The sequence below is a fragment of the Lissotriton vulgaris genome, unplaced genomic scaffold (genome assembly GCF_964263255.1).
Source record: "Lissotriton vulgaris unplaced genomic scaffold, aLisVul1.2 SCAFFOLD_8090, whole genome shotgun sequence".
NCBI classification, from domain to species: domain Eukaryota; kingdom Metazoa; phylum Chordata; class Amphibia; order Caudata; family Salamandridae; genus Lissotriton; species Lissotriton vulgaris.
In genome coordinates, this window is record NW_028254110.1 from 17,030 (window position 1) to 36,782 (window position 19,753).

The 19,753-nt window shown below is 44.1% G+C and overlaps 1 protein-coding gene across 1 annotated transcript in view; it reads left to right on the forward strand.

The window, feature by feature from the left end:
- LOC147660661 (voltage-dependent T-type calcium channel subunit alpha-1I-like) overlaps positions 1-19,753 on the forward strand; it is a gene marked incomplete at its 5' end in the record, with an annotated part of 33,672 nt that overhangs the window by 10,676 nt on the left and 3,243 nt on the right. The window contains 3 exons of the mRNA XM_086951552.1: positions 3,750-3,839; positions 4,272-4,464; positions 12,862-13,013. Coding sequence (XP_086807678.1) covers positions 3,750-3,839; positions 4,272-4,464; positions 12,862-13,013 — 435 coding nt within the window. The remainder of the gene's footprint in view (positions 1-3,749; positions 3,840-4,271; positions 4,465-12,861; positions 13,014-19,753) is intronic.

Consider the following 19,753-nt stretch of genomic DNA (forward strand, 5'->3'; position numbering starts at 1 on the left):
TGATACTCCTATTTCCTGACACGGAACTTAGGGCTGATTTAAATGTCAGTGGAAAGGGTACTCCGTTGCAACGGCGATGGAGTACCATTTCTGGCAACCTGAAGGTCCTCTCACTTCATTTAGTCAGACGGGCCTTCAGTGTACAGATGGCAGAGAATGCTCTATCTCTGCTCCCTACCCACACCTCCGACGGACCTGTGGAATACGTGAAGTTGGAGGTTTGGCCATGTGTCCGCCCATCATATTTCAGTTGAACAGTGACACGCGTAATTTTCTCTGGCCATCACCGCCTTGAAAAATGTGACAGTAACGGGCAGTGAAAATTTTGAAATGACCCCAACGCCAAGGGAGAATTCTTTGATGGCGAGAGGGTCATTTTTTTGATATTCTCCCGCTTTGGAATTTTCTTTTTGAAAATAAAAAAAGTTGTAATGTTGATGCATGGTTCCATCATGTTGACGGAGGCGTCTATCAAACTTACAATGCATTTCCAGGAACTGCTGTGACAGTGGTTCCTAAAAATACAAGAGAAGTCTGCAGAGGCAGCGGACATCTTTAAATACGACGGGTAGAGTACCTTGCCATGGCAGGAATGAAGGGCTCCACTATAGCGACGGTAATTCCTCAGTCTGCCTAAATTTAAATCTGCCCTTTAGTGTTATCAAAATACCAGGCTTCCCACCATCAGCTGGCAGAGGCCACAGTATCTCAATTGGAGGCGTAAGTCCCCCCCCCCCACCCCCACCCCCACCCCCCTACAAAACCAAGTGCAGTGCTCTTGTCTAAGATACCATGGTGTGAAACTACCAGTCTCTTCAGGAGGCCAAGTTTTCCATCCCAATCTTGTGCAGAGCCCTGGAAATTGCCTGATTCTGTCTTACAGTCTTTCTTCTTGGCACCCGCCCATATAGGACTCTGCTGGTCAGAGACGTATGACTGTTTAGGTCGTGGAGACATGCGACATATTGCCCCTTCAGTCTCTTCCATCTGTCCTGAAGTCCACACACACAGTGACAAGCTCCTACAGTACAGTTGGCACACGGCATGCTGTTGTGTCCCCTGCAGACTCCGAACAAAGAACAGCGATGAAACATTTGCAGAATAGGTTTTCCTCGGCGGGGTTGAAAACCACGCTGTTTTGCTAAGTAGCTAAATATTTAAAAGACGTGTGCCCTAATGCATTGGAGAAATTCGTACCAATGTTTGCAGCACGTTGTCCTGCAAAAAGGAACGGTTAATCAATGCCTTGCTCAAAAGGGATTTTTTTTCCCGAAACAAGAGTATATCTAAAATGTTCGTTTTGTACTGTATCTAATTTTAAGATCAACTAATAATATGAGATCTAATGTTACTATATCTTATAGAGCGATTATATACACGTCTATTATTATAACCCTTTGCATAGTAGTATATAATATTTATTAGTAAATAGTATGTGATTTTGAAATTGTTAGAAATATGTGAATATTCTTGTTCTGCAACAAACATTCTGCCCACCTAAGGAGCACCTTGCCCACCCTCAGACATTCCATAGTTCTGAAAATGTATGAAGAGGTTTTAGAAATTTGAAAAAGATTTGAATAGTTCATTAAAATGTTTTAAAAGGCTTTTAAAATGCAAATTATAAATATGATATTCTCAGGTCTAAACGGTTTTATGAAGTTTATAAATGATGGATTGTTACATCAATAAAGGTTATTTGTGGTTTAACATTACGTTCTGCGAAAATACACCATCATCTTTCGAAGGGGAGTGAATATTTTGCTGGGAAAGGCAAGTAGTGATTTGTTCCTAGGTTCTTTTTTTCTGAAAATGTGTAGAAGATGGATCTCCGGAACTCCACCATCTTCATGTCGTTTTTACCTCATTGTTGCAGGTGTAGTTTAACAGCATTGCACATTTAATCAAACATATAATGGAACACAGAGGGCTCTGTGGTCATCTCTCAAGTCATTTCTGCTGTCACCAAAATGTCCAATGCACTCTTGACCCATAATTCTCTGCACTATATGACTAGCGCCCTAATTTCTTCTCTCAAAATATTGAACATTGTTCCTATCATGTGAATGTCTCCCATACTGTAGAAAGAATAATTTCACTCGTTTGAGCTCCTGACGTAGTGTCACAATTTTTCACGAAGATTTCTCTGTTTATTGTGGCTCCAGAAGTGCTAATGACTAACCAGTTCAGAAAGTGCCAACATCACCATGCCACTTCTCGGGTTAGCGCTAACTTGTGATGAGTAATGCACTTACACCTCCAAAAGATGCAGTGGGAGACCATGGCACTGGGTGGGTGTGGAGGATAAGGTGGATAGCAGTCTCAAAATAAACATTGGCATTAGCTGCAAGCATTTTGGCTTTATCAATACTTATTTTCTTTGACATTTTTTTTTAATAAAAAATTATTTTGGGTGCTGATGGGACATCACTAATATTAAAAAAAAAATAACTTTGGAAAAAAGCAAAAATGTTTTTGGGTCTCAAAAAGCACACATTGCCTTAGTAGCCCTTGGCCCAGAAGCGGACTACTTTGCATGGGGATATGTTCCTTGTAAAAGACCAGAAGGCAGTAATTGACAGTGATGTTAAAGTAATAGATGAAATGTGCTGACGTATTTCCCCATGCTTTATGCTATAGTGGGAGGGGGAGAGAAATGCGCGTGACACAACAACAGACCAATGGATGAAGTGGGCTGACTGAAAGCCCCTATTAGTAAATATTATATTATGTATATCATTTTACTCAAATCAAAATATCTTGACTAAAGCCAGACCTAAATAGATTTAGTGCAGCTAAAAGATGACAATAATCGAAAATATAAGAAACTGCACCCATATCACTAAGGGACAGATTACGAGTCTGGAGTTCCAAGGACTGCCAGGCTCTTGGTGGCGTGACAGTGGCGGTCCAGCAACCGCCACATCAGCGGTCCGACTGCCCATTAAGACATGGGCCGTTGGACCGCCATGATCTGCCTACACCGCCAGGGAACAGCCACCATGCTTTTTATGAGTTTTCTCTCCGCCACGGTTGTCATGACGGTTCTGCCATGAAAACCATGGCGGGGAAGAAACGGCCCCCTGGTGCCTCACGCCATGTGGATGCACACAGGGGAGCAAAAACTGTGCCCCATGGTTTGCTTGTACACCAGTTCCTGCAAGGCATGGATTTCATAGTTCATGCCGTGCAGAAAGTTTTTTTGGCGTTCTCACTGCAGTGCTTATTTTTAGAGGCATTGCCGTGGGAATGCCAAAAACCATCCTGCCAGACAGGAGGCAACTCCTAATCTGGCAGGCGGCCCTACCACGGCGTTGGTGCAGCTCCCTATGCGCCAGAAGTCATAATCGGGCCTTAAGTGTTCGGCAGGTCAACATCCATATGCCCTGGCTCAATTAACCTCTAATTCATCCTAGGCAAGTCTTGTTAGAAGATCATGTTTTCATTTGGCGGTAGTTTATGAAAAATCTGTTGGACGCACGTGCCTTTAGTGTTGAGGGACCTTAAGTTCTTAGTCCCTCCAAGGCAATTATCATAGCTGTTCTGCCAAGAATGTCGTAATGTGGCACTATAAAAAATCTAGTCTTTCAAATAGGGCCATGTAGCCTCCTTGGCCTGTGATGAAGAGAAAAACACCAGTAAATCAACTTAGTGGTTGAGCTAAATGATAGTTGAGTAAGTAAGGTTTATCATCAGTATTATGATTACCCTGAAATGTATGTCTTAACCACCCCTTTCCTCCTTTCCAGGCCTTAATGTCGCTGTTCGTCTTGGCATCTAAGGACGGCTGGGTCAACATCATGTACAACGGACTGGATGCTGTGGCAGTGGATCAGCAGGTTTGTAGTTCTCTCTAGCCCCTTCATTGCTTTGATTTAGAAGCATTTTCATGGTGTTGAAACCAGAATCTGCCTTAATCCCCCATCCACGGCCTAGAGTGTCTTCTATGGGGCAAGGATGGGGGCAGCAAGAACTGTGGATGTCATTAAGAGCTGCTCCTGCAGCTGGGAGCGGAAGTAAACGGAGGAAATAACAAGGATCTAAAGCTGCTGATGAGAGGGAGAGAAAAACAGAGTAATAGAGAAACAAGGGGAGGCAGAAATTACTCGGAATTATAGCTACAGAGTGTACACAGGTAGGTATGAAAAACAAATGCCTGTTTACTCGTCCCTGTGACCATGTCCAAATTGAGCTTGTGATGGCTTACCTCCCCGTCCTCTTACTCCACTAACTTAGCTATCTAATCACATCTATGCATTTCTGTCCTCCAGCCGGTGACCAACCACAACCCATGGATGCTACTCTACTTCATCTCATTTCTGCTGATCGTCAGCTTCTTCGTGCTCAACATGTTCGTGGGGGTGGTGGTGGAAAACTTCCACAAGTGTCGGCAGAATCAGGAAGCAGAGGAGGCTCGACGGCGTGAGGAGAAGAGGCTGCGGCGCCTCGAGAAGAAGCGCAGGAGTAAGGAAACCATTAAGTGTCCTGTGGGTTCGTAGGCCGAGGCTTCCCAAGGCCTCTTCCTTCCCTTCTTCGTATGTGTGTGTGTGTGTTTTGTTTCTTTGTGAAAGTTGTGTCACAGTCTCGTCGGACTCTGATCCACAAAGACCTGTTTGGGCTGCACTCAAAAGCATGTACTCCCTCTTTGGCTTTAGCTTAGTGTAGACCTCATTGATAGAAAGTGAATGGGGAGAACTAAGGAGGTCGTCGTTTTAATGGTTTATAGAGATATACACCAGAAAAAAGTGGCTTGTGCCCTAGGACTTCATCTCTGGCAAAAAGTTAACAAAATGGCAGCCATTTTAAAATCGTTAATTGAATTATAAATCACGCTTGAATACCTCTTGTCAAGCTCTGTTCTTGGAGAGAAGTGATAATGATGTGGGCAGTGGCTCCGCCAAACTCCTTTGGACGTTATAGAGCCCAAAAAGCAAATCAAATACTAGGCTTCAGGGAGTTCTAGATAGAGCGCCCTTAAAACACCGCTTTCATTCTGCAGCCTAAGCAGCTTCCTTAAATTTGCTGGTGGCACATTGTTCCTCTTGAAATTATTCTCGACTCGTTTGGCCCATGTTTGGACCTTTTTAAATCGGATTGTCTGCTATAATCAAGCTTTACAAAATTGTAAGGAATATGACCTCACCTTTCAATTCACCTGTGTACTAACTTATATTTTTTGTGATTAAAGTAAGTAACTGTTTAACGTTTTTAGCATATGAATATTTAGACTTCTATAAAATGTAATGCCTTCCAAAGTGTAGGCATGGAAGTATAGACCTTCTTCTCCCAAGAGATTAATTAAAGCACAGTGCTCACCCAAAAGCATAAACAAACAAGAATGAGAGATGTAGCTCATTTTTGAGACTACGGCAGCCATCTTGAATGGTCCTTAGAAACAGACTGTAATGGCAGATGTCTTTTATGGACCCTAAATAAACATGGTGGTCTCCATAAAGGAAATGTCAAAACATAGAAAACAGCCTAACTCTAGTTACTTTGTGGGCCATTACTCTTTGGCCTCAGCCCACCACTGTGAAGTCACACGCTATCAACAGAAATAGAAAGTATAACAAAATGGGAAATAATACTATGACTGTCTTTGGTCAGAATACGTGGTAGTTGCCATGCTATAATGGCCGTTTGTGAAATAAACTTAACGAAAATGACTAGCACCGTTTGCCTTTATCCATAATAGAAATGGTCTTGGAAAGTTCCTATAGCGCTCTTAACTCCTTGGATTAACCTTCTTTTGGCTTCAACCTAGAAGGGCCCTGTCAACGACAGTACATAGAAATAGAAAACAGACTAGAAAAGAATGGTACAATTTGGTCTGTTTCCAGTGGCACCATTTTCTCCATGGGCCACTCTTTGGATTTAGCTACTGCTTTATTCTGGCTGCTCACAAGGTGTCCTTGCTGGCTTATTGTCAGTGTAATATGGGCAATGCCATACTATGAGAGGACATGACTGCGACTCTGGGGTCCACCTGCTGTCAACATGACCTCAAGCAATACTGTTTTGTGACTGGACTCTGCTTGTTGTCTCTTCAAAGGGACTTACTGTTTGCTGCAGGCTCTGTATTTTATATCGACTTGAAGTTCCTAACCACTGCCACATGGCAAAATATTTAAAGACAAGAATCACCTCAAACTCTGGCACAGGGATCAAAGTCCGGCGGTGGTATTGATATTCCCTCAAAGGACTAAGCCTGAAAAGTGACACTTAAGTCCATCTTGGAGCTTCACAGCACATCAAGGTGCATTGCTGGTACTGCAGTTTTTGAATTAAGGACTGTTCCACCAATCCCATAATCCACTTAGGTGGGATTTTGAAATCCAGGAGGAGGCTCCAGTTTGACACAAAATAGAGAGAATTTAATTTCCCCATTAACTGTCATTGAAGCAGAGGAAGTTTTAAGCAGGCGAAAGCTAAAACAACATGAATTTTATCCGGAGTAAAACTCCCTAAATGTATATTGTTGGCAGTTATGGGGCAAAAGAATGGGAAGGTGAGAAGCCCAACCAGGTAGGTGAGGCGAAGGCCCACTCATAGAATGGGCAAGAGTGGATGGTATAAGAGGGCCCTCTTCGGGGGAGCGGAAAGGACAGAGCCTAACCGGGCTCACAAGTGGATAAAGGGAAAAGGCGTAGAAAGGATAGGGCGCTGGCAGGCTATTCGATAACCTGGAGTGGGCAAGGAAGGCCAGGGCCTCCACAGAGGGACAGGGTAGCCGTGATAGCATGTGTAAGGCCTTGGCTGAGAGAGGGGGGCATGGGCTGAGAAGGAAATTGCCCTCTCAGAGGAGAGTGGGCTGGTATGAACCCCAATGGGTGTCGGGATAGGAAGAAAGAGTGTGCTCACTACGAATGGAAAGTGGGAAGGGATGGAAAGTGCCCTCGTATCGGGAAGGGGAAGTGTGATGGGAAGCGGAGGATCCTGCTACAGGATGGTGGGAGTGGGGTGGAAGTGAAGGATAGAAACCCTCATAATATCTGTGCACAAAGATTCTGAATCAAGAAAGACTGATAGGGTGGGCTGGTGCTGCCCTGTGCTATTTTATAACCTTTTGTTTCTTATGTCTGTTTGAAGCTGTGGATGTTTGATGTCAGGTATTAGATGTTTATATTTCCTCCTCTTCCCTATGTGTGTATCCCTTCCTGCTCTACTGGGACCTGTCCTTTCAGCAAGTCCAACATGTGCCCCCACCCCCAGTGTCGGGAGCCCTGTATTGCCTCTGCCCCCAGTGTCGAGAGCCCTGTATTACCTCTTCCCCCAGTGTCGGGAGCACTGTATTGCCTCTTCCCCCAGTGTTGGGAGCCCTGTATTGACTCTGTCCCCATTGTTGGGAGAAGTGTATTGCCTCTTCCCCCAGTGTCGGGAGCCCTGTATTACCTTGATACTTGGATTGACCACTGTGACCTGTCGTTTCTTTGACCCGAGAGCCCGCTTTGGAAAGCCGTTTTGGGAAGATATTACTACTGGCTGCTCCGCCGCCAACGAGCCACCCCAGGGAAAGGCGAGGGATTTGCAGCAGGAGCGCTTTCATGTAGAATATATATATATATATATATATATATATATATATATATATATATATATATATATATATATATATATATATATATATATATATATATATATATATATATATATATATATATATATATATATATATATATATATATATATATGCATCTTGCAGGGACAGTTTCTCTTGCTATATACTTTCATAGACTATGGTACACACAGTTTAGGCTACCTCCAGTATGAGTCATATTCTTTGGCACACCCACAAGTGGACTATCATCATGGTCTCCAGGCAATCATTCCCAAGGGCTGATAGACTCATCGCTCTGCTGGAGGGAGCTGCCGAGAGGTCATTCTGTTTGTGTGTCTATCTGTTGATCCTCTAAGAAGATGTCCTTAATGCACTCAGGGCCTGATTATGACTTAGGAGGCTATACAGAGAACGAAGCAACACTACGTGTGCTGTAGGGCCGCCAAAGCTGTGGGGCTGCCCCTGCCAGATTAGGAGTCAAATCCTGGTCTGGCTGGCGGTGCTGCGCCAGTCTGACAGGCTCATAGAAGAGCCTAACATGCAGACCACTGCTGTCAGAGCGCGGACTGCACCTTCCAGCACGGTGTGGCATAAATGCCACATCGTGCAGGAACTGGGGGTGTAAATCCAGTGGGGCACTACATGTTCTCTCCCTCATACACCCCTGTCCGCAGAGGCCCTATTAGAGCCCTCTTAGTTACCTCGCTGCCACCATTTTAATGACAGATTCACCACATTGGAAAGGGTGGTGGTTTGCCAGCTTGGAATATACTCTGCGGTGCCGCTGCAGCACGCCAGCATATTCCTGCTCAGACCGCCAGGCCGCAGGATCCTGGATCTCGGCGGAGGTGGCAGTCCGACCGCCACACTCAGAATGTGTCGCAAGGTGCCGCAGTGTGGTGGTGGTCCTACGGCCACAACGAGTATAGCAATCCCATGAACCACCGTACTCGTAATCAGGCCCTTAGACTGATGTTGGGATCATCAAAGGGTTCATGCTGAGATGTCATTCGGCATGGCTGAACACTACTTGTACCCAACTGTATATGGAAGTAGTCTTATTGCTGCTGCTCTGACCTCAAATTTCCAGCCCATTAGATTTTAAAGCTCCCATCCACTGTTAGAAATGGTTTTACATTCTGCCTATCAGAAGTAAAAAGACACCCCCATGTCTAGCCCACTCCCCTCGCTAAAGGAATATCCAAGGAGCCATTTCCACCTTGAACCCTGAGCAAGAAGAAGCAGTTAGGAATTGTAAAATCTCAGCACAATCTCACCCCCTCCTTGCCAGGGTTGAAAAAACTAAATGAATTGAACATTTCTCAGTAACTGAGCTATTTCCAAAGCTCATTAGGTGAATCATAGAAAACAAAGCACTGAATATTACACTGTTGGTCTATCCAGCTACAAACACACCGAATCACCTTGATTTCAGAGTTTCATAAAGAGAGGCCTGATTTGTCTGCATGCAAAGTTGACAGAAAAGTCCAGTGGCTGCTGACAAACATGAATTCATCCATTGATTAGTTGACTGACTGATTACGCTAAATAATAATTGTTAAGTGCCACCTGTACGAGAGGCATTGGAGCACAGCAAATCGAATAGAAAAATTTACATAAATAAAGCACAGTAGAGGAGAGGGAGAGAAAAGAAATAGGAAAACGCACATGACATCAAGTAGGACACATTTCTAGCAGTCTAGCAAGTTATTGTTTGCGAGAGCAGAGCCTTGGAGAGAGTCTGATGTGTTCTGGAAGCGAATGCCACAATACAGAAGAAACGCCCAAGTGACCAGCAGAATGCCTGTGTGCTTGACAGGTTGTTGAAAGTATCTTACAGAACCTAGGGGCTAGATGTAGGTATCCAAATACTGGTCAGTAACGGCCGAAAATACCGATTTTCTTGGCCGTTACGGACCGGTATTTGAATACTGAGATGTAGGGCATCTCAAAATACAGATTCGGTAATTTTACCGAATCGGTATTTTTACCGAATCGGTAATTTTACCGATTTGGTAAAATTACCGATTCGGTAAAATTACCGTATCTGTATTTTGACATGTAGGTAGCACTGTAAACAGTGCTACAGGGCTTTAAGGATTCGTTATTTACCACCAACTATTAGTTGGTGGTAAATAAGGAATTCATATGTAAATGCATAAATGTGCATTTACACCTGTGCCATGTGGCACACATACATGCCCTTAGGGCATGTATACATACATGCCCTTAGGGCATGTATACATACATGCCCTTAGGGCATGTATGTATGCCACATGGCACACAAGCACTAATCAGGGGTGCAACAGGGTGTCAAAGTGACACCCTGCCACCCTTGACTTTTTCGGTATTTACCGAATCGGTAATTACCGATTCAGTAATTGACATTCATTCCTATGGGCCTCCAGGCCCATAGGAATCAATGGCAAATACCGAATCGGTAAATACTGATTCGGTAAATACCCAATCCTACCGATTCACTATTTTTTACCGATTTTTTATCTACATAGGAGTTACAGATTCTAAAATACTGAATCAGTAAAATTCAGTATTTTAGAATCTGTAATTTCCTACATCTAGCCCTTAGGGTCTGTTTAAGATTTGGCAGATGGGATACTCCGTCACAAACCTGGCAGATGTACTATGCAGCCACGACCCGTGCAGGTAAGACCGCTGGTGCGGTTGGGCCGGGTTAGGGGGGATTCGATAGACGACCATGAGGGAAAACTAAATAAATAATTCATTTTCTCTCGTCGTCTGTTGAAATCATCCCCCCCCCACCCCGGTACTATGTGATGTATTGCGAGTGCATTATAGCTTACACTTTTTGTAAGATAGCAGACAGGATATCCATCATGCTTTGACGCAGTATACCATCCTCCAAACTGTCAATAACGCCCTACGTGTGGAGGTCCACCAGAGTTCTCACAGTGTGGAGACATTGTTTGCACAGGATGTGGGAGTCTTCTGGAAAACTCACAGTCTCATAAATCACTTTCTGTGGGTGAAAGGAGGGAAAAGTACTTCAAAATTCAATGCCATTAAAGTAGGTCTCCATTCCAATTCTTCCCTCCATTCCCTGTCACTATTGTGTGCACCAGGGGTCCAGACAACTGGTGAAGTATCGGGCTCTGTCCCTCGCACATACATTGACATTTCTCACCATCCTTGGAGATGGGCCATCATATGCTCAGATACTGCTGGGAATGGAGAGGAAGGCTGAGCAGAGAAAATCAAAACCTGCATCTTAACTAATAGCAGATGGGACTATGTGTGCATTCCTCATTCTGGGCGTAATCCTGCTGGAGTCCTACATCTCTAAAGTCTACCATACCAAAACTGCTAGAATGGAGTATCCTCAAACGGGGAAGCTATGTCTTTGTACATTTCCTGCATCTTCTGCAGGAGACATGCCCCTCAAGGTTTTATTTTTTGCCTTCTCACCCCTGGCCACTGAGCTCTCTGGGACATTCTTGCCTCTGTCCCACTGGGCCCAGTGTTGTCTTTTTCTCATTGGCGCCTAGCACATGGCAATCACCTGGAGGGTAGCCCACACACCTGGGGCCAAGGGATCTCATTCCCATGAAGGCACAGACAGCTTCCATCCCTACCTGCTCATTTCTGCTCCATTCCATGCAGGTCTATTGCCAGCTGCAGCCTTCTCCCTCATCCTCAATCCCCACTTGTCAGGAAGTAAAGTTAATTCTCAATGATTTAATGCAAGATGTGCCGCTTTCATTTCATACTAAGACAACTACTAACATTGGGCATTCTCTCCCTCCCCATCCCTTTCTGCCTTTGCTCCCCTTTCCCTCTACTTGTACCCTGTACGCCCATCTCTCTCTCTCTCTCTACTGTCGTGACTCTTTCTTTGTCCCTCTCGCCTGTTTCTCTGCTTCTCTGCTTCTCTGTCTCTTTTTATCTTTCCCTATTGTTTTTCTCTCCTTGCTATTGACTCTTGTATGACCCTCTTTAAATCTTGGTCTGCTTTCCCTTTCCCTTTTTCTCTTCGCCTCTAACCCTGCTGACCCTTCTTTGTCCAATGCGTGCTCTCTCCTTGTCCCCTACCATCCTCTCTAACTACTGGTACTACCTCATTCTCTCCTATTTTTCGCTTTGCTGTCTCTCTCCATTTCCACTCCCTATTTACTCATCCATCTCTTATCTTAATCCTCACCCATGCCACTCCATCACCACCTCTTCTCCCACCTGTATCCTCTTTCTCACATCTATATTTCTCCCTTCATATTCTATATTTCTTTTCTTCCCCTTCCATGTACATCTACTCCACCCCATCTCTCTCTATTATCTCTCATCACCCATGGCCCTCATTCATTCTTCCATCTGCTGCTCATCTCTTTCTTTACCTCTTTCCTTTCTGCACATTGTCCTGTATTGTATCTCTCCCACTATTACGCTGTTCTTTCACATGCCTTTTCTCTGCTCCACTCACTCTGCTCTCCCCTATCCATCTCCGTATCCACTTCCTGTCACTCACAATATTTTTCTGTTTTTCTCATTCATATAATCTAATTTTCCCCATCCGCTTTGTTCTTCTCCTTTTCTCTCTTACTACTCTTGTCTCCAATCCGTGTCTGTCCTCTCTACCCGTTCCCCCCTTTTTCTCTTCTCCTGTTCTCCCTAACCCTATTTTTCTCACCCATGCCACACTCCTCTTTCCCTACCCCTTTGTCTTCCTATTCTCCATTGGTTACACCTATCCCCCCCCCCCACTTTCCTCTACTTCCCTGACTACCCCTCTTCCACTCCTGCTCTGTATATCTCTCTCCTTCCATCATACATAATACCCTCACTTTCTTTGCTCCCTCTTTTCCCACCCACTCTGGTTCTCATGTTTCCATGCTCCCCTTTACCGCAATCCTTACTGCTCCCCCTTCCGCTCAACTTCATGCTTCATCCCACCCCATCCCTATTTGCTTCCCCTCACTTGCTTCCTTCTCTTCTTCATCCTTTGCTTTCCTCTCTCTCTCCATGTTCCCTTCCCTCCGTCACTTCTGGTTGCTCTCCTACTTCCGTCTTGCACCACCCACTCATTTTCCTTCTCTTGCTACCCTGTTTCCCCTTCTATGCTTGCTCTTCTCTACCTCTCTTCTGTTTGCTCTCCTTCCCCTTTTGCCTTCCTCTGTTTTTTCAACTCCCTTCCTTGCCCCTCCTTTCTCTCCCTTCTTCCTATTGCTTCATTGTTTCCATCTCTTTCTCTCCTCTACTTGTTTATCCTATCTTTTTCCCCTTCCCTTGCTTCCTTTTCCCTCCCCTCTCTCGTTACCCCTCTGCCCCTGCAGAAGCTCAGCGCTTGCCGTACTATGCCACCTACTGCCCTCTCCGCCTTCTCATCCACACGGTCTGCACGAGCCACTACCTGGACATCTTCATCACGATCATCATCTGCCTCAACGTGGTCACCATGTCACTGGAGCACTACAGCCAGCCGCTGGTGAGTGACCGGCCCCTGGGCCACCTTTGTGTTGCCCCTGGAGTTTCTCTGCAGCTACACTACATCTCTGCTAGCCCTAGGGAATCCTCCGATCAGCCACTTTAACACCCACATTGATCAACTGTACATCTGCTCTGCCTCTGTGCAACACCTGAGGGCCCTGTGTTTTCGTAGACAAGGGAACACAAAGGTATGTAGGGGAGAATGGGTACAGTTAGTTATAGAGGAACACGCAGCCCCTACCAATAGAATGTTTTACAGCAATCCACTTAGAAGTCAAAATAATTTCTACTGCAACAAACATCTAATGAAATAATACAAGAATTTAATAAATGTTGGAGAAAAACAACGGATAAGTGGGAAACATACAGGGCAATAAACAATTAGATCAACAAAACTCAGACATGTACAGGGTGACAACACAAATAAACAATTAGTGGCACATATAGTATAAGGTACCAATGCTATCCTTAACAAAATAAAGAGCAATTGCAATAATCATGGTACTCTGTGTCCACCATGTGTCTTTCCCTCTTTACAATATGGGGACCATCATCAATACCTAAATATGTATGCTTTAGACAAGAAATGACTGTAAAAGGAGAGAATTTAATGGAGGAAAAAAGAAAAAACAAGAAGTAGAGAAAAAGAGGGAAAGAAAGGATAAATATTATTACTAAACCACCTAGAATAAGGATCGGCGGCCTCTTATACCATGCAAGTACATGGTTGGATGAAATATAGCCAATGACGACTGAAGTGAAGGAGGTAGTTCTAGCAAGCATGGGGCATGCACATACGTGAACCGGCTTATTATGTACGTGGAGTCAGTGAGGGGTTATTACTAAAGTCACCTGGCTGACCTATAATAGAGAGCAGTCCAACCAGGCAAAATCCAAGGTAATGGAAAGGCAGCAACATGGCAGTTAGCGGTGAATCTGCAGCTGCTAAGTGTCTTGACTGTGCGGATGCCGGAATCCAGTATGTGAGGTAAATCTGAAAAGAAGGAAACGGGAAGCTTATGATCAGCAAAACATATATTCTATTCCAGCTCAACAGAGGGAGTTCTCTTACCAACGGAATTGTTATCTACAATAGCTGGCGATGAGCAGACCGTGTACTCAGATCTGGCTGGATATAGGGACTGTCTTTACCAAGAGATGTCTCATGTCCAATAGCTCCAGATAGGGGAGTGCAGCTGATCATCAGGTCCAAAGCAACTGGCGTAATTAAAAAGGGGTAAGCATCAGGAAAGTAGAATCGGAACCCCAATCTAGTAACAGCTACTCACCTTATAAGACGAATGTCTGGGGCATCAGGAAGCGAATGCCGTCTCCAATGTCTAGTCACAAGGCGGGAGTTGCAGCAGATTATGGCTTGCTGCTTCAACACCAGTTATAACAATCAAGGTGCATAATCAATCAATCAATCAATCAATCAGGTGTATTTGTAAAGCGCGCTACTCACCCGATAGGGTCTCAAGGCGCTGGGAGGGGAGGGATCTGCTACTGCTCGAATACGCGATTTACTGAGAGTACAACCCGGAAGTGAAAAGGTTGCGCATGCGTGCCCTAACCCCTGGGAAACTGAGCACTAAAGTCGGCATGGTGGCAGCCATCTTAAAGTAGGAAAAGTATAACGTATAAATATCGAGTGTAAGGGGAAAAAGATGAAAAGGAGATGAAAAAGAGAAAGGAATGGTGCAAAAAAGGGAAATAAAGCCCTACATAGACATTGGTGATAATTCAAAAGCAGTTGGTAAATACACAGTTACACATTATTTCTATCACTCTTGGGGAAGTTGTCTCCACAAGGAGGTACCCGCTGTGTGGACTGTTGGTCCGTAGTATCCATTTAAATTCTGCTTTGTTCAGAAATGAAATGATGTCGGCGCTTCTGGGTGGGGGCTTGACCACCATGATCACCTGCCAGCGTAAGTCATCCTCAGTGTGGCCTTTGAGATGGAAATGATCCACCAATGGTGCACTGCTTACTGTGAATCGAATGTGGCTTCTGTGTTAAGCGATTCGTATGCGTACTTTATGGGTTGCCTGTCCAATATAGATAAATTCACAAGGACATGTAATGGCATATATAACGTTTATAGTATTGCAGTTTGAAAAATGGTCCAACACAATGTTGACATGATTTTTTAACGTAAAGTACTTGGTATCAGTAGTAAATGGACAAACACTGCAATTACCTAATTTTGAATGCGAACACTCTGGGGGGCAACACCCAAAGCTCTGGTAAAGTTTGTGATGGTTTAATTGAGGGAAGGCTAGATCTCACAAAATTATATTTAATACTTTTATTCTTGCGAAATACAATAAGAGGTCTTTCAAATTGTAATCCGAAGTCGGAGGAATTGTGAGAATGGTAAAGAGTCACAGAGGGCCCTTGGGTGACTACTGTATGCAAGGAAGGTATTTCTTTCCGTGGGTATGCGGAATAGTGATGTAAAAAGTCAGTCAGGGGATGGTCTAATAAGAAAATCCAGCAAAGGGATTTCAGTCCTGTTATATGACAATGAGAATCTAAGTCCATTACAATGTGTACTAAGCCAATTGACAAAGTTGTCGAGTGAGTTTTCACATCAATGCCAAATCATAAAAATGTTGTCTGTGTAGTGACCCCATTTACTAATCTGGTGGAAAAATGGGTTGCAATGGAAGAGGATAACCTCAGTTTCAAGGCGGTTCATGAAGAGTATCGCAAAACTGGGTGCAAAAACAGCTCCCATTTGTGCCTGTGACATGCTGAAAGTAGTCACCATCAAATTCAAAAACTTGTTTTGTGAGACAGAGTTCCAACAACGCCAGAATAAATGCTGCGGGTACTGGCATGTGGACGTATCCTAGAATCCAGCATTTTAGCAATGGTCTCTATACCTTGTTTTTGGTTAATAATGGTGTACAGAGACTCAACATAAAGTGTACACAGAATGCTAGACTCAAGGTCAAAGAGAACATGTTCAATCTTGTTAATCATGTCCATAGTGTCCTTTATGTAATACAGTGTTGTTGGAACAACATTTCTAATGAAATGGTCAACGGATTGTCCTAAGGACTCTAGTATAGAGCCACATCCCAAGACAATAGGGCATCGTGGGGGTGTACTCATGTCTTTGTGTATTTTGGGGAGTGTATATATAAGTGGTGTCCTCAGGGATTTCAGAATCAAGAATGTAAATTGATTTTCCGCCAGGAAGCTGTCCAATTTCCCTTTCTGTATGAGGTCTAAAATAGGCCTTTGTATGTCTTTCGTGGGATCTGTAGTGGGTCTAAGGTATTGGTCACTTTTGGAAAGTTGTCTGTAGATCTCTGCTTTGTAACTGTCAGTATTTTGTATCACCACCCGCCAACTTTGTCAGCTGGTTTATTAATCACTGACTGATTCAGTTTGATACTCGCTAGTGCATTCCTTTCTGTGATGGGTAAATTATATGGAATGAAGTTGGGTCTCAGTTCTAGATTAAAAAGTTGTTTAAAAAATCAGTCTCTCAAAAGTGTGTATTTCATGAGGAATACAGCTGTATGGTCGATTAAAAATACAAGGTGGGTGAAAATGCATGTTAGCTGCATTGAGGCGGTGAATATTTTCCAGAAAAAACACATGGAGTCGGATCTTCCAAAAAAATCTCAGCATATCGGTTTGAAGTTCAAGGAAGTTGGGTCTTGACGTGGGTACGAAAGAAAGTCCTCTGCTGAGTAAGGACGTTTCTTCCCTGGAGAGTAAGTGGGCAGATAAATTGAATATAGGCAATGGGGTCGCTAAATTGATGACATTTTTGTGATTTGGCATATAGCAGGATTGAAATCCCCTTCCTGGATTGATTTATTAGACCATCACCTGAAGGACTTTCTACATCACTAATCCGCAAACCCAGTGAAAGAAATATCCTTCTTGCATATAGCAGTCACCACCCGAGCCCTCCATGATTATTTACCATTTTCACAATTTCTTCGACTTCGGAGAAACTCTTCCCATAAACAAGACAACTTTTCTGAAGCAAAGGTTTGTGTACCAAACTGCAAAATAGGAGTTACCCATGGGAATTGTACAGGCAGTCAATGAAAAGGGCTTGGTATTGTCCCCGAGAGGTGCTACTCACCCCTAAATCTAAAGAAGAAACAAAATATTATCGGATTGTCTGTGTAACCCCTTCCCCTCCGGTATCCAATCAGGTGAAGAAATGCATCTTGAAACACTGGCCAATACTCAATGCAGGCGAATTACAATTTGAAAGACCTCTTTTTGAATTGCACAAGAATAAAAGTATTAAAGATCATTTTGTGCAAGATGTCCGAGGCCATCAAGTCCTTCTTTGACATGAATATTGGCTCTGTACCCCAGTTTACTACAATATGGGAAGCCTTTAAGGCGTACATTAGAGGGATAGCTATGACTAAGCACTCCGTTCAATTAGAGGATAACTGGAAGCGCTTGAAAAGAAAGTAGCCGTACTTGAGAGGGAGGCTCTGGGGACAGGGTCGGAGCAGGTCGCGGAGGAGCTAAAGACAACATTGGAGGAGTATCACGATGCGGCTGACAGGGAGGTCAAGTTTTTGGGGAAGTATACTATAGCCAAAACATACGGGGAGGGAGAGTGCCCGGGGGCAACATTAGCGGCTGTATTGAAAACAAAAAGGGAGACTGCTGGGATTTCTGAACTCCATGCATTCCCTGGTGAGTTGCTTTGGGACCCCGATGCCATGGCAGATAGACTTAGCAATTACTATTCAGACCTATATCGAACCAGATCGGCTGAAGAGGACACTGGGGTCTTGGAATATCTAGAACATATTAAACTTCCCTGGTTAGCAGATGAACATAGAGAATATCTTATGAGGCCACTGGGAGCTTGGGAGGTCCAGGAAGCGCTAAGATCAATGCGAGCCTGGAGTGCCCCGGGACAGGCTAACCGTTGCCTTCTATAAAGAGTTTAGGGAGCTCCTAGTCCCCCACCTGATTACCCTGTTTGAGGAGATGGCCAAGAGTGGAATGATACCCTCGACTATGCCAGAGGCTTTGCTAGTTACTATCTTAAAGCCGGGCAAGCCTCCAGATGAATGCTCATTATACAGACCATTGTTGTTATTGAACGTCGACACCAAATTATTTGCCAAACGATTCGCCCCATTGATACCGTCTTTGGTCAAGCCTGAGCAGGCAGGTTTTGTCCTGCGGCGTACCCTAACTTATAATCTGTGTACAGTATTTGGGGCTATCCAGCATGCCAACCCTGGGATTAAGGCTGCAGCGGTATTCCTAGACGCCAAAAAGGCCTTTGATTCCGTTGAATGGAAATTCATGATGTTGGTTTTGAGGCGTATGGGGGTTGGAAACCTTTACTCTCAATTGGTGTCTGTCTTATATAATTTACCTCAAGCCAGGGTCCGGGTGGGCAATCTAGTAACTCCTCCTTCTCTAGAGGTACTCTCCAAGGGTGCCCGCTATCGCCACTTCTTTACGCTATTGTCGCTGAGCCTTTAGCAAGTGCTCTGAGAGAGTACCACAGCCACAGAGGGATACGATTCCCTGGATATAAATTAATAATATCTGCCTATGCCGATGACACCCTTTTATACATAAGAGATCCAGAGTCTAACCTATTCCTGGTCTTGAAGGAAGTGGTTCGATATGGGGAATTCTCTGGCCTCAAAATTAACTGGACCAAATCCACCATTTTCCCCCTTACTGCTGCCATGGTGCCGATTGAACTGGAATTTCCTTTAACCTGTTCCACTGACTCTGTGCAGTACTTGGGTATTCAGGTACACACAAACTCTGACATGGTATTTAAAGAAAACTATGGCAGGGCAGACGCTAAGCTAGAAGACAATGTCAACAGATGGGTGAAACTCCCATTGTCTCTCCTTTATCATATCTCCTTAATGAAAATGGTAGTATTACCTAGATTCCTGTTTTTGTTTTTAAATATACCCATGGTCCTTCTAGCACACTTTTTTTTGCATGCGTCAGCGGGATTCATGCACCTGGCCTGGTTGTGCCCTGACATAGCTAGATACTGGATAGCTATATTCCACAAATTGAGTGACATCACAGGAAAGCCTTTGGAGCCTGACCCCTTGCTAGCCCTGTTGGGTCATTCTAAGCGGGTACCGAAAGGGATACGACGCCTAGTAGATGTGGGATTGCTGATAGCGAAACAAGGAGTTCCCATGCGCTGGGCTAGAGTGCCACCCCCCACTATGATACAATGGTCCAGAGACATGCTATATTGCAATACGCAATCTGAACTATATAGTGATATGCTTCCTCCCAGGGCTGGCTCAAAAACTTCTGGCGTATTTATCAGAGTTACCTGGCTGGCAAAGAGTGAAGAGGTATTGGGAATCTCGACCCTGCCTGGCTTCGGGGGTATGCTGTGAGTGAAGCACTGGAATTGTAGGCTCTCCTCCTTGGTATCTACTCCAGGTTCCAATTATGTAATAAATGGTTGCAAGGTGTTCTAGGAGCTTTGTTCCTGTGTGGTCTATTTTCGATAATCTGCTAATTTTAAGTAATGATACTCAAGACATGGTTGTATAAAGATGTGTATGGTGGACATGTTGCTCCCTTGTAGATATAACCTTGTGGATCAGTATTCTGATATTGGTTAGACCACTCTAAATGTGTGTATGTGCACTGTGACTGATTTAATATTTTGGTTCATTTCTTTATGTTTGTTCTGTCTATTTTTTGCTAAATACAATACATAAACAAAACAAATGTAA